Source organism: Crotalus tigris, unplaced genomic scaffold, assembly GCF_016545835.1.
Source record: "Crotalus tigris isolate CLP2741 ecotype Arizona unplaced genomic scaffold, ASM1654583v1 scf7180000017800.2534000, whole genome shotgun sequence".
NCBI classification, from domain to species: Eukaryota; Metazoa; Chordata; class Lepidosauria; order Squamata; family Viperidae; genus Crotalus; species Crotalus tigris.
The window spans coordinates 534564-550683 of NW_024096645.1; the positions used below are offsets into that span (position 1 = coordinate 534564).

The following is a 16120-nucleotide window of genomic DNA, read 5'->3' on the forward strand; positions in this document are numbered from 1 at the left end:
AATTATGTTCTCAATTAGGAGAAACCCCAGGGATTCAGAATTTGAAGATTTTAAAGTATGAAGTGAATGTCTTGGTGCCTACAAAGCTTCAGATAGCAATTCTGCCCTTTAAAACATATTTCCATTCCACCCCAAACATCAATTCCCAAATGTTGGCTTTGTCTACTCCTCTACTAAAGGGGTACGGAGAGCTGAATGTAACCCACAGGCTTTTGCTAAAAGGAGTTAACAGGAAAAAAAAATCTAAACAGATAAAAACAAACAAAACCATTTCATAAACCTGAACATTCCTATATCTGCTAATCTGGTTTAAGCATATTGAACTTAATAGGATCCACTCTTGGACAATATTACAACTAAGGCAATGCTGACAAACTGTGCGGGAGTTCTTACTGAACTTTGCACCAAAAGACATACACTTCGAAGGTAATTTAAAAAGTGACATCTGGGACAGAACTGCTTTACTGAAAAACCATCACATTAGAAAACAAGTTTTCGTGTCTTGGCCAGACAACAACACCTTTATTCCAGCTACTGAGTTTCTGTTTATTTTTCCCAGGATTCTCATGGGAATAATTATTGAAAACATGAATGCACAATGTACCTCAAGGAGAATTGTTGGAAAAGAAGCCAAGAGGAGGAACAACTAACAACATTATTTGCTTTTTTGAATGTACAGCTATGTTGATTCCACACTTGTTACCTGGCATCACACTTGTTGGTCCTGAATATTACAGCAGCTTCCACCAGAATTGCTCACTGAAAGGTTGAATGCACAAAGCCCACCACTGTACTCCATAAAAATTGATGCTGGGAAAGTGCAGAACAGCTTAAACAATCTGGTTGAAAATGTCAAGGAAATGAAAACTTACCATCCTCAATTACGATTTTGATGAGACGGATTGAACCATTCCGAGCCTTTGCAAAAAAGTCCTTTAATTCCGTAGTGGCTAAAAGAATCAGAAACATGCTGATCAGAATCTGAATCCCAGTTATTCCCCAAAAACAGAAAAGAAAAGAAAACCGAGAGAAACCGGAGAGTAAAAGACTAGTACAATGGAAAAAAAGGAGCAGACTTCCCTAGTTCTAATCAAGGCTGTCTGGGGAAGTATGCATTTCACTTTCACAGAGGTTCCAGAGTTAAATGCCAGCTGGAAGCACATGTGATCCAGAGAACTTGATACTTGGCTGGGGCAAACATAATATCCCAAATTTAGCAGTCCGTTGGCTTCCAAAAGCAAGGTGGGCTCAAGTGACAGTTTATTAAATGTACAGCATATCCTGCTGTGCAGTCCAGACAGGCTGAGAGGATGGCTGGAAAATGGGATGAAGATGGGCAGGAAAAACCCCTCTGATTTTACTCCTGTGACAGACATATTTTGCTGTAGATGTCCCACGCAGAAGCCTTTGACATCCCCCCACTCCAGGCTGGGCAGGTTGCTGAGGAAAAACATTTATATAGAAATCAGAACTAGAGCTGCCCGCATTTGTCCTCTGCCTTTCTGATGTGGATCCTTCAAGGATAGTTTTTATGACCCTGAAAGTATGGTAGCTGGTAAGGTTTCCATTGCTACCAAATTTAAACAACAACAAAGCATCCATACCCACAAAACCAATAACCACTTACAGTGCAATTATTGAAGAAAGCAGATAGCATTACTTTTCATACAAAAAAAAAAAAAAATGGATTGGATTACTTTGGTTGGATGATGTAATTCTCCCAAATGTTCTTAATACATTTCACCAAAGATTGGCATGCCCAGATGAGAACTTGATACACATTGATCTCATTTCATTGAGAGCACAAATGCTATAATAGGAAAACTACAATGTCACCAATATCATTGGTGTAATTAAAATAACTGCAGTACTAAATACACCAATTTGTGGCTCACCTGTCAGAAATTATTTTCATCTTTCCACCACTTTTAGTTATAATCCTTCTTTCCAAAATACGACACTACTATGCAGAAAATCATTATTTAAATAAAACATCTGTTCTCCTATCCACACACAGGAAATAGGATCGCAAACTGTAATTGGAAGGGTTAAATAATAAACTTCCCATAGACCACAGGTCGGCAACCTGCGGCTCTGGAGCCGCATGCGGCTCTTTGAGCCTTCCCCTGTGGCTTCCAGCTTCCTCTGCCTTTGCAGAGAGAGACGGAGACAGAGAAAGGCAATTACACTTTCCTGCTTCTCTCTCTCTCTCTGTGTGTGTGTGTGTGTGTGTTTGTGTGCGTGTGTGTGTGTAAAACAGAGTGCACTCACAGTGTTCTCCGAGGAGCTGAAAAGCTTACTGGGCGGAGCTCCTCCCTTTGCTGCATCTCTGCAGGAAGCAGGAAGGGCAGGAGAGAGCTAGCTAGACCAGCTAGGCTGACTCAGGAATTCTGGGAGTTGAAGTCCATGAGTCATAAAAGAGACGAGGTTGCTTACCCCTGAGCTTGTTGGACAACAGCTTGAAGCTTGCCAGGTGAGCAGCAGATAGGAGGGGAGGGAGAAAGAGAGAGAGAGAAAGAGAGAGGGGGGGAGGGGGAGAGAGAGAGGGGGGGGGAAAGAGAGAGAGAAAGAAAGAGAGTGGGGGAAGAGGAGTGGCAGACCAAGGGCATATAGAGAGGGAGAGAGACAGAGAGAGAGAGACCCTTTTGACATCTAAAATGAAGATAACACTGCATATATCCTTTTTTTACCTATGTGTGTATGTAATTTTATTCTCTTAAAGCATTCTCTTGGTGATCATTGTTTTAATAGTATGGATATTCCCAAGAGTCATATTTTTACTTTTATTTTTAATGTGTGTGTGTGTGTGTGCGCACACACACACACACACACACACACACACACACACCTATAATAAAGGTAAAAAAGGATATATGCAGTGTTATCTTCATTTTAGATATCAAAAGGGTTTTGCGGCTCCCGGTGTTTTGTTTTTGGTGGGAAACAGGTCCAAGTGGCTCTTTGAGTGTTTTGGGTTGCCTACCCCTGCCATAGACGCATTTCAGAAATGTATACAATTAATGACCATTTTTAAGAAAGTCATGGTTAATGTACAAAATTTATCAACAATTATATGAATCTATAAGCTTTCCAAAATGAATCTCTTGTCAGTAAGTGTGTTACAATCTGGTGTGCTTAATCAGTTTTAATAACAGAGACCCCTTGCAGGAAAAACCTAAGGCGCAATGCCATTTGCAAAGTGAAAAATAAATACCCCAGTTAACACCTAGTTTCTCTGCCTTAGAAAAGGAAGCTATTACGGTGTCGCTTGTTAGCAAACAGCTGCTCTGAAGGGTTGCTGGGGCAATCACTAAGCACGTCTCAGGATCAACCAACACAAAAGCAGTATCTGTTCCACTGCATTCCCTACTGACATCAAAGAGGACATCAAATGCAGACGTGCTATAAGGAAAATTATTTCATCTCAAAACTCATCTTTATGACGTTTCTGTATAACAAGGAAACTGTACACACAGCCATCCAAAGATGTCTGTCATCAGTCTGGCTTTCAGCAGGCACACAAACACACATTTATATTGCAAAAACATGATGAGAAGTGAGTTCTGAACCACAGAATAGGGAGGAAAAAGCTGGAGAGATCTCAGAACCATCACATTCGCCTAGCTTCGTGAAGCCCAAAAGTACCTCAGGTGTTTGTTCTTTGAATTTACCAGTAGTTTTTCAAGTCCCACTCTATCAGTGATGAGGTATGCTATTTAATAAATAAGTCAATACATTTGTATTGTTAATGAAAGCCAATATTCCCAAGATGCCAATCTCTGGATTGGTGCATTTCTATATAAATCCTATAGGAAGATGTAGCTCTCTGAAGAAGGCTCTAATGTTGGAAAAGATAGAAGGAAAGAGGACGATCAGCAGCAAGATAGGTGAAGTTAGTTTCAGTGGTGATGAATGCACTGTTGGAAGACCTGAAAGGCCAGGTTAGGGACAGATTGTCATGGAGAAAATCTATCTATGTGATTGCTAGGAGCAAAAATATTATTTGATGGCACAAAATCAATCAAAGGAAATTCAAGGCAAAAGAGGAATTCAAAAGACAGCTATAAAAAAATGGATACCATGGTGTTGATTTTAGGGCCAACTGCAGGTTTAGTAGAACATTTTCTCCCCACTTCAAGCCCTCACTTGTGCTGTGTTCCATTCCTTCCCCCTATATGCCTTCTGGTCCTGCCTGGAGGTCAAGGGTGAGGAAGAGAATTAGTAGTTTTTCTAGTTTGTTTTCCTAACCCCTCTTTGCCTGAAGGGAGATTTTATTTCTGTATTCTTTCTTACACAACTTCATAACACAATCAACAACATTTTAAGACAATAAAGCATATAAATAAGCCACCCTCCTTCCATTAGGCACTAGGATAAGGGCAATCAAGAACACTTCCTCACTGTTTCTGGCCTCAAATGAAAGAAACACAGTCCTGAGGCCAGCTGTGCATGACAGGAGACTTTGGGGAAGGTAGGGAGGGGTCAGGGGTCTTCAAACTTGGTCCTTTCCTCGGCCTGGCACACTGGCTGAGGTATTCTGAGAGTTGAAGTCCGCAGTCATAAAAGGGCCAAGTTTGAAGACCCCTGGTGTAGGACAAGCATTAAGGAGCAGCTACATAATGCATTAAAGGCCCTTTAAGTAGATCCCTGTCAAACAGCAACCACAGAAGTTAAACCGATGGCTTGCTCAGCCTAGAATCTTTCCAGCAAAACAAGCCAAATAAGGAGAGAGAGCACATGTATCCCATCCTCTTTTACATCCTGCAGTCTAAACTGTTTTCTTTTTGTTTCATAATTCTGTATACAAAGACCACAGATCCTTTAGCTTTGTTTGTTGACACTGTATAAAGAGCAGTGACAAAAGGAGTGCCTTGGTCCACATTCTTCCAAAATGAGAAAGAAAATCCAGGAGTTGTGCAGGTGTGTGGAATGAAGGCTATGAAACATCTAGCTCAGAAATATTTCAGTACGAGTGAGTGAGTGAGTGGGTAAAAGGCTAAGCAGAATCATTGATTGCTTGGTTAAATAAACCACAAATGTTGGGTTCACCAAGTATGCTATGCCGAAATCAAGCTTAGTATAAAGGCAGGCAATCTCTGGCATTCCTTTACTCACTGCTGTTTGTATGGTGTTAAATGTTAGACTACCATTTCCGAGTATCCCTCACCGCAAGCCATGCTTCCAAGGAATGCTGGGATTTATAGCTCAACAATGTCAGGATTACCATAGCTACTCTTGCCCTTGCTTTTGCACAATACTCATACAAGTCTTTAGTGAATGAATTTGATGTTTTAGTAAAATTTTCCAGCCATGATATTTCTATCAGACAAAGAGTGCAGCATGGAACAAGCAGTTCCTCACAGATCAGGAAACCAATTTATCTGCAGAGCTGCAAGCTACGGCTTCTTCCTTCCTCTCTAAAAGCAGCAGCAGTGTCCTAAGGCTGTTTTCACATATTAATCAAATGTGGTTCTTTAGAAATATTAAAAGGTTTATTGTTACTATATGACTGTATTGCATTTTGAAAGAAATTCTGAAGAAATATCTATTTATACCAGAGGTCCCCAACCTTTTGGGCACCAGGGACCGGTTCCGTGGAGAGAGGTTTTTCCACGGACCAGAGGGTGTGGTTTTGTGTGCTATCCCGCAGATGGGGCTTTGCTTGTTTGTGCCGACCGATTGCTGGCATGCTGGGGCCTAGTACTGGTCCACGGAGTGGAGGTTGGGGACCCCTGATTTATACTATCACTGTATACACTGAGAATTGGCACTCCTGGCACTAAGACAAATGAATGTCAAATAAATAGTTTGTGGCACTGGGTAAAAACATAGCATTTCCTCTCTGAAAAGAGAAAGAGACAGAAAGGTTCAGAAGTTCTTGCTTTTTTGCTTAGTCAAAGTCAAGGAAATCAGTATTACTTGTATATTCATATACCACACTCCACAAAACTCATGGTGGTTTACAGCTAAACCTGAGTATCTAGACCAGGGGTCCTCAACCTTGGCCACTTTATGACTTGTAGACTTCAACTCCCAGAACTCCTCAGCCAGCATGGCTGGCTGAGGAATTCTGGGAGTTGAAGTCCACAAGTCATAATGTGGCCGAAGTTGGGGACCTCTGGTCTAGACAATACTTTAACCATAGCAGAATCCATATAGGTAGTCCTCAACTTACAACCACAATTGTGACTAGAACTTACATTGTTAAACAATGGGGTTGTTAAGTGAGCCATGCCCAATTTTATGACCTTTTTGGTTTTGGTTTTTTGTTTGCTACAATTGTGTAACAAATTCAGCTTCCTCGCTGAGATTGTCAGAAGCCTCCTGGGAAGGTCATAAATGATAAACACAATCACCATAGATACATGCCAGCTGCCAAGTGCCTGAATCACAATCAGGTGACCCTGGGGAAGCTGCAACGACCATAAGTTCAAGGACTGGTTGTAAGTCACTGTTTTCAGTACTGTCATAACTTTGAGCAGTTGTTAAATGAATGGTCGTAAGTTGAGGGCTATCTGCATATCATAACAAAGGAATTAATAATAAAAAATCATCAAAATTTGAACTCATATTCCAAACATCATTTTCACTGCCTTCATTATCTGATCTTAACCTCTAAAACTGTATTTTTAATTATCTTTCTAAAAATCAGGAGCGAAGGCACTATTCAAGTTTCCAAGGAAGGCTATTCCGAAGGATTGGTGTTACAATGAAAAACCACATGTTTTCCACCTTTCCTGAATCTCGCACAGGGGAGGAACCTTCAACATTCCTACTTAGGACTTATAGACTGGACAAGAAGAATAATTTTGAAAGAGATAGTCCTGCATCTGTAAACAAGAAAGTTGAATGCATGAATTGATAAATGGAATGAAAAGTGAATGCGTGAATGGAACAAGACAAAAAACATTTGTTTTTAGTACAAAGTCTCACCCTCTTTTTTGTTTATTTAATAAAGTTGAGGTGACTGGATTTTAGCACTGTGAAAATACAGATGAAGCCATGCAGATAATTGTGCCAGGTGAAATCTTTGATGTCAGACAGACTTCAGTAGTATATCTAAATGGCGAGTCTGAAAATTTCCTTGCTTATAGAAGAAAAGAGTAAGCGACAGACAAATGTCAAGCAAATGGCTTTGCTTAGAGTCATGGTGGCGCAGTGTTTAGAATGCAGTACTGCAGGCTAACTCATTGCTGACCGCTAGCAGTTCGATCCTGATCAACTCAAGGTTGACTCAGCCTTCCATCCTTCCAAGGTCAGTAAAATGAGGACCCAGAATCGTTGGAAGCAATGTACTGACTCTGTAAAACTGCTTAGAGAGGGCTGTAAAGCACTATAAAGTGGTATATAAGTCTAAGTGCTATTGCTATCTTTGCAGAAATTCAGAAGGTACCAACAAAAATCTATGCCTCATTTCTAAGGAGATAGGGTAAATGATTTAAGGATTTGGATTAATGCCATTGTTTGTATAAAGGCTCTATTTAAAAGCAAAAGCAAAACATTAGGTCTCCATTGTTAGAACAATGTATTTATCCAAAGAGCCACTTTGGAGCAGTGTTTAAGGCGTCAAGCTAGAAAGTGGGAGACTGTGAGTTCTACTCCTGCCTTGGTCATGAAGCCACCTGGGTGACCTTGGGCCAGTCACTTTCTCTCAGCTCAAGGAAAGAGACAGTGGCAAACCACTTCTGAAAAACCTTGCCAAGAAAACGGTAGGGACTTATTCAGGCAGTCTCCGAAAATCTGACATGATTGAACAGACAAAAAAAAAATTATATCACTTTGCTATAGTTTCAACTGAAAATGAAACTGTCTCCACAGTTTGCTTGTCCTAGCTTCTTCAAAACCTGTGCCAGCGATATTGATTCATTAATCACAAGTGTAAGCACATACTCTTTTCACAGATATACGGTATCATACTGGGAGCATTTCTTGTTCTGTCTACCAGCAGTAACCAACCACTTCTGATTCAATAATACATGAACTCTGAAATGGATGCCTTCCTGATTCAAATCATTCTGTCCTCCTAATAGGACACTTGAGCCTCTGTCTATCAATCTTTAATCTACTGGATGTGATGACCGTTAAAACGACTTCAAATAGCTGCGTTCATTTCCAATTCATGGTTTGAAAAATAGGTAGTGCAATTAATACATTATTTCAAGGTCCTACTTGTGATGGATTTCCAAAACACCAAATTTCTAGTTCCATATGACAGCTTTGCTTAATGTACTCTTGTTTTGAACTTACTTCAAATGGCTCTTCTTCTTTCTCCGATTTCCTTCAGTTGTTACATCTTCTTTTACATGTATCTCTGCTCTCAGCAGGGCTGTCCAAAAATTATCATGGAAGTCACAGAACATTTGTGCCTTTCCTTCATAATGGCAAATACAAATGTCTATCAAATCTATGGTTTTTTTTGTGTTTTTTTTACAAACACAAGGCATATCTGGAGACTGGACCATATTACACCCACCACTCTAGAGCTATGGCATGTCAGATATTCCATGCAGATTTGGAGAGAACTGAATATTTGGAATAGAACAATACTGTGAGAACTTTCGCTTGGTACAACCAACTTGCAGAAAGAATAGCTAATATCAATAATTTCCCCCATATAGCTGACAGCGGTCAGATATCAACCTCCATGTTACAAAAGTTTAATACTGAAAGCAACTGATTGTATAAGGCAATATTTGCCTGCTGGTATCCTGTGTTTATTATATCTAAGGGTAAAGTTAGTCAGCATCATTACTGTAATGGTCTCAAGGATCAAAATTACTATCAATATCTGACTGAGGCAAACAACTAACTTGAATATTTACTTGATCCTGATTCTCTAATGTTTCTGAAGAATTATAAGCCCCAAGTGAAGGCTTATAAGACAATGAAGTTTAGATGAAGTTAAATCCAAAGGAGTAACTGAGGAAGTTTAATCACAGTCTTACAGAACACTATGTTCTAGTTTCCCTTTTTATATAACTCAGGGAGAGGATGGATAATATCTCAGATCCACCTGATTTGCTTATAATGATGCTCCCAAATAGCTTACATTTCGGTGCCAATGTATCATTGAGAAGGTCAATATTTCAAGGAAGTGAAAAGAAAAAGAAAAAAAGGAGCCGAAACTCACACACATCATACAACCCGCCTTGCCTACCCTACAAGATTCCATCCAAAAAAGATGCCAGAACTCTGTTCTGGGCATACTATGACCTGTTTCAAGGTCAGTTTATCACTGCTAACAGAGAAATTAGGAAGAGGAAGGAAAAGAACTGCCATAAAATGAAGCCCACTAATCCCAATTCTGGAAGGTGGTCAAGAGGGATATCATGGTCAAATGGCACTGAAAATTGTGAGAGATCAAGCAGCACAAAAATAGATGCACCATTCTGTCAGCGGTCATCTAAAGCAGGGGTCCCCAACCCCCTGGTCCAGTCAGTGGCCAGTTAGGAATCGGGCCACACAGCTGGAGGTGAGTGGAGGACAAATAAGTGAAATTGAAACCATCCCCTGGGACACTAATGTATGTGTGCAGAAATAGGTCATGGCACAGTCTTTGTGGCATATGCTACTTTAAAATACAGGAAGACACTGCTTATCTAAAAAGGTTTTTCTGCACATAGAAAGCTAATACTGTTAAAGATAACTACAGTGAAGTAACAGTCAACAGTTAATAATGCAGAGGCAAGAGCCATTGGAGATGACCTGATGTTTTGAAAATGGAAGGTAACCAAAAAGAAGCCAGTAAAAGGAACTCTTTTATATAATCACTGATATAAGCAAAAGCTTACAAGAACTCAAAGAAGTAATTACTGTCAAGGAAAAAAATTAAGTCCAGCTTCCCTTTTTGCCCTGATGATACCAAATACTGTACCTGAAAGAAGTACTAAAATGTAAACTCCATCATGCAGAATACAGTATATGCCTTGGGGCCTTCAGTTGGTTTCCAAATAATATGTGACTCATTATAGCCCAATATACCCCTCTGTACATATTTAAATGGATGCTAGGCCAGAAGAGATCTAACTTCTTTTTCTCTTTTTCATGTTAGAATTTTATGAATCCCTTCATGATGAATCATTAGTCATTACCATGACTTTGCCTCTTCAGTCCCAAGTAGTACAGGCTGGACAATCAGCCTAAAGCAGTGTTTCTCAACCTTGACAATTTTAAGGCATGTGGACTTCAACTCCCAGAATTCCACAGCCAGCAATGCTGGCTGTGGAATTCTGGGAGTTGAAGTCCACATGCCTTAAAATTGTCAAGATTGAGAAACACTGGCCTAAAGTAAGCCTGTGAAATGGCAAAGGTATTAAAAAATATTTTGAAGTATTACTGTGGATGTCATTCAACCTGCCTGATTACTTTGGTTCAATCTATGTGGTAAACAGCTTTAAAAACAAGCTTCCATAAAACATCACATAGAATCATCTGCGCTCAGGTCATTCACTACTTCAAATATGCAAATGTACAGATATCCCAGAAAACTAATTTCTGAGCATTTCTCAGCTATAGAAAAGGAAGTAAAAAGGGAAAAAATCAATATGCTTCACTTCTGTTTTCCTTCAGACATATTTGCATAATAATACTTAACAGGATTTGACTCATGGCTTTTATCCAAAGGCCTTTGCTAGGGCAATTTGACAGTATAAGCAAAAAAGGTATGAGCAGCAGAAACACTTTTGCAGGGGATCAAAACTGATTATTTCCTACATGAAACAGCAGAATAGTTAACACCTTTGAATAAGAAACACAATTCCACAAATGTGCTGGTTTACCCATAATTCTGTACAGATTAGAACTGTGTGCACAAGCAGCAACTTGAATTGGGGTATTATGTTCTCCATGACTCACCTCTCAGAGAGATTCCATTGTGTTTAATTTCATTTTTCACAAACCTGATTAATGCAAAAATACAGGATATCCTGTTCCAACAAATCGATCTGTTTCTAATCAAGCCAACTGCAAACCACAGGTTATGAAATAGGTATGAAGCAAACTGTAATTTCTGGTCCATACACAACAACTAACAAGGATTAATGGAAAGAAAAAGCAAATATTAGCATCATATCTTGTTCCTGGCACTAAAGGACGAAGAGATAGGAAAGGGAAGAATAATTTTTTGTATTAAGTCAAGTTTTGTTCCAGTTTGCACATCAGCATTACTCCATTTGATTCTTACTGGTTTACCTTCTCTATTTAGTCATACAAGTAAGAGGACTAGCTCTCTTTAATCACAACCTAATCAACTTCTATCTGTTACCCAAATGTCATTTTAAGGATTAATGTCATGCTAAATTGTGATAATTTTGTATGATTTGCCATATGTAAAGATAACTGTCAGGTGTAAACTGTGGGTTACGATTCATATTAGAAATTTATCTACTCATCCACAGTGGAATACTCATTATATTATAGTATTGTAATATCAGTGGACTACTAATCCATGAGAACAAACCCAATAGATTATAATTATAATTTAGAACAGAAGGCAAAGTTTTAAGAAGATCCCCACAAGCATGTAATAAAAAGTAAAAAAAAAGGCTACACAGTGCTGTAATATAATGTAATGATAACCTTGCACATAAAATATATATTAATAATTAAACTCTCTGGGTAAACAGTAATTATTTTTAGAGTTTACCCTACATCAAAGAATGTTTCTTTCAATCAATGCAATTAGTTGCAGAAGCAGAATAAGATAGTTATGCTTGGTTAATATAGCTAGACTGAAACTAGTATTCTGTGCATTTCTCTCAAGAGACCGAAGAGCTAGGTAGAACAACATGAAAAGTGCATTAAAAAAACAAAATATTTAGAAGATGGAACAATAACTGCATCCATCCTTTGATTTTACATTTATGTGTAGAGGTTTGGGACCACTATTTATCCAACACCATGATTCTGATGGATTACCATTGTAGGCATTTTTGGGAATTAAAAAGTGGGATGACTTGGTATAATTGTGTAACTACAACAAATAAGTTGAAGTCCACGAGTCATAAAAGAGCCAAGGCTGCCGACCCCTGACTTAGGACTACTATTGAGCACAAAATTTCCCTTGCTAATCAAGGCAGTTGTTAAGTGAGTTGTGTTTCCTTTTTTATGACCTCTTGTTACTCTTAAGTGATTCACTGGAGTTGTTAAGGGCATCATGCAATCACTCAGCGAATCTGGCTTCTCCCATTGACTTTGCATGCTGAAGCCAGCTGACAAATGGTGGTAATGTGTCCCTGGGACAGTGCAACTATTGCCAAGTACCCAAATTTTGATCACATGACCATGGGGATGCTGCAGCAATCATAAGACATTTTTTCCAGTGCTGTTATAACTTCAAACGGTTACTAAACAAATGGTTGTAAAACAAGGACTATCTGTACTTGATTTAATCCAAGGCAGTGACCATGAACTAAAAGAAAAGAATGACTATTGTAGAAAGCTATTACATTTTGCATGCAGGCAAGTGGGAAACTGTCTCCCAACACTTTACCATAACAAGGTACAGCTGACCACAGAAATGAAAGATTTGTGAAAAAGAGGATGAAAAAAGATCCTCGTTTCCTAATGAGAACATAGTATAAACTCTGACAGAAAATAGTGTAAGATATGCTCTGTGTATATACTTTTGAGTCATGACTGACTCCAGGAGACTGTCTAGGCAAGTCCTTGCAGTTCTCTTGGCAGGATTTTGGAAGTGATTTGCTACTGCCACATTTCTAGAGCTGAGAAGACAGTGACTGACCCACAGTCAAGTAGCTGGCTTTGTGTTTAAGGCAGGACTACAATTCAGTCTCCAGGTTACTAGCCTAGTATCTTAACCATTACACCAAACTGGCTCTAGAGATGATAAGAAATTAAAAAATAAATAAATAAACCCCTCAAGAGTATATGGCAAAAACCTTTAAGAGAAACAGCAAGAACATATTTCAGTTTTAGGGGAAAATCAGTCAGGAAAGCAGCTAGCTCTTTTGATTGCTTGATTATACGACATCAAATGGATATTAAGTCTTCGTCCCTATTATTATATCAGAAGGCTATTTGAGGCTTGTGGCAAAGTAGGAGACTTGTAATTTAGCTGCTCTTGGGGCTGAAAGGCAATACCAGATGATTAGACGTTCCATAGGTATTATTTGATGTTTTGCTATTATTATTATTATTATTACTATTATTCTGTTATGTTATTGATTACAGTATGATGCCATTGCTTACCATTTTACAGTTTTCATCCTAGTTATTAGAACTGAAAACTGAGCTGATTAAAAGACTGAAATGACATAAAAACCCAACTAAATAATTAATGAATGGCAGATCAGGGACGAGCAAGCCCAGCCCAAGTAACACAGCTCAAAATAGTTTGCAGGACAAAAAACCACATACTAACATACCATAGTTCTTCCTAACATACATACCGACACACATACCTCCCTTGTGGTACAATATTGTTAAATCAGCTGCAAAGACACTATATGCATAAGCTTCAATATTAATAGAGGTAGTCCTCAACTTACAACTGTTCATTTAGTGACTGTTTGAAGTTACCACTGCACTGAAAAAAGTGACTGATGGCTGTTATTTACACTTACGACCGTTGCAGCATCCCTATGGTCACATGATCAAAATTTGGATGCTTGGCAATTGGCTCTTATTAATGAAGGTTGCAGTGTCCTGGGGTCATGTGGTCAGCTTTTGCAACCTTGTGATCAGCAAACTCAATGGGGAAGCCAGATTTGATTAACAACCATGTTATTAATAACTGCAATGATTCACTGAACAACTGTGGCAAGAAAGGCAGTAAAATAGGGCAAAATTCACTTAACAAATGTCTTGTTTAACAACAGAAATTTTGGGCTCAACTGTGGTTGTAAGTCAAGGACTGACTGTACACTTTTAGTTACCATAATGAAGTGGCACAATGAACGGTTCTGAACCAGAAACAGGACTGTGGGTCCAAATTCATTATCTCAACTGAGCCATAAAACTTACCAGGTGAGTATCAGCCACTGCTTTTTAGTCAAACCTTGATATGTGGATAACATAATAGGAGACAAAAATATTAAGAGATAAAATCCTTGGAAGAAAGTTGGAATAAAATAATTATTTAAAATGTTTATATTCCATTGTGATGAAAGCAGTTAAATATCTCCATGCTTACCTACTAGTTTATGAATAGACCTTAGATTGTTATTACTGTAATCTTGCTTGCCAAATCTACCCTAACTGAAAGGGAATTGCTTAAAATATCAGAATTTTATCAAATCCAAGAAGCCTAGAAAACTGTAACAAGCATAATGATTGCTAATGAAGCTTAAACTATCACTATCCATGAGATTGTTCTTTCAGAGAAAATGCAGATGTGCTTTTCATCTAACCATTCAGTCAATCCAGCATCTAACTTAATCTAAGCACAGCCAGCAACACTGCTACTTTTACAAGTTCTGAGCACTACCACTCACTGATATTTTCCTGGTTTCTAAACACAGTTCTTGCAACTCAGGTTCATCCTGTTACATCAAATTGCACCTTTGCTGATCTACTATCAGTCTCTCACTCTTTTGGGTTATATCAGTTTATGCAGATCGCACTGTTGAATGTAATGCACTTAAAATTAGCAGCATGCAACACCTCCAACTATTGAAATAGTGCATCTAAGAGGTTGTATTATCAATAAGTAGACTAGGCCTCATATGTATTTCCATGGCCTGACACTGTAAACTGGAAGTTCACAGTGCATTGCAAAGCAAGGTAAGGACTTGGGGGAGAGCTGGAGAGGGGTGCAGGATGGGCCAATTATAATAACCCCTATTTGATTTGTGCAGCTGATATACGCATAATTTACTGACAGCTTTCCAAGTCAAATCTTTAATTATAGTTACTTCTTGTAGCATGGTAATCCTGTGCTGCATTTCAACAAAATCCTAGCATGCAGAAAGACACCGGTAAGATTTAGCCTCTGGATGCTAAAGATACAAGGAAGCAGAGATATACTGTAAAACCATAGAGCTGCTTCCATGTGGTGGAGGAAATGGCTCCGGCAATTATGATTCACACTGCAGAGCCAACATGTTAAGCAATTATAGAGCAGCAACCAGAACAGGCTGCCACATCTCAGGTCCATTGCAGAATGGAGAAATGCCATGAGTACCCACAATATTCCATCAGCAACTGCACCCAAAGACATGAAATGAAAGAAAGAGCCTTCTATTCAGATCTGAATATGAATATATATATAGCCGAGTATCAGCAATTCACAAGAGCAATTCAGAGTAGAATGATAGGTTAGCAAGGATCACTGTGCCCAAGTTTGCTAGAACATCCAGATGAGTAAGACCTGAGGAAATGATGCCTTTAACCTTCAAATAAATGGTGTAGGCAACCTTCTGAATAAACGCATACTGGCTGATGACTATCATGTCAGAAAAAATATGGGGCGCAGTGGGATATCCTTGGCAATCACGGCCACCCACAACAGCATCGAGCGAGATTTCTAGGAATTACTTTTCATTGTAAAGGTGCCCTCCTGCTTCAAAAGCCTCCCACTTCCACCGCACAGGCAGATGGGTCAAAACCGCAGGCGGGAAAGACCAAGGGACTCAACCGGGAGGAAGAGTCGTCTGAATGACCCGAGGCCGAGCTGCGTATCAGCGCCCCTTCTCTCCGACCCTGGGATAGGGAACAGAGCCGGAGGGCAGAATAATGGAGGTTTGCGCGAGAGGACAGCCAGTCGTCAAGGCAAAGCGGGGAAACAGACATGAATGGGCAGCGGCGGCTTGGGCGGGCCGCTCGCAACCGGCTTCGGAGGGAAGCGCTCCGGGGCGGCACAAAAGGTGTAACAGCAGCCCCCCCCCGGGGTCCCCGTTTTACTACCGTGGATGCCGGTCTGGTGAGTCATGGCTCCGCAGCTGCTCCGCTTCACCAGATTGTAACTCAGCCCCGTCTCCGACTCTGGCGCAGGAAACGGCTTGGTTGCAGCACCGCCTGCTTCCGGGTTCCTGCTGACTGGAGCTGACGGGGCTGGGCGAGAGCCGCCCGAGGCAAGGCCGAGCTTGTCGCCAAGCGAGCGGCGCACCGAGATGAGGGGCGGTGCTGTAGCGAGGCCTCCATTCATTGCTGTCGCCCCCGG

General features: G+C 39.9%; 1 protein-coding gene across 1 annotated transcript in view; it reads right to left on the reverse strand.

Moving 5' to 3' along the window:
- Positions 1-16120, reverse strand: part of TWF2 (twinfilin actin binding protein 2) — a 68946-nt gene extending 52826 nt beyond the window's left edge. Inside the window, exons 1-2 of the mRNA XM_039342587.1 lie at positions 15865-16120; positions 873-950 (exon numbers count right to left, since the gene is read on the reverse strand). Of these exons, the coding sequence (XP_039198521.1) occupies positions 873-950; positions 15865-16105 (319 nt within the window). The 5' untranslated portion in view covers positions 16106-16120. The remainder of the gene's footprint in view (positions 1-872; positions 951-15864) is intronic.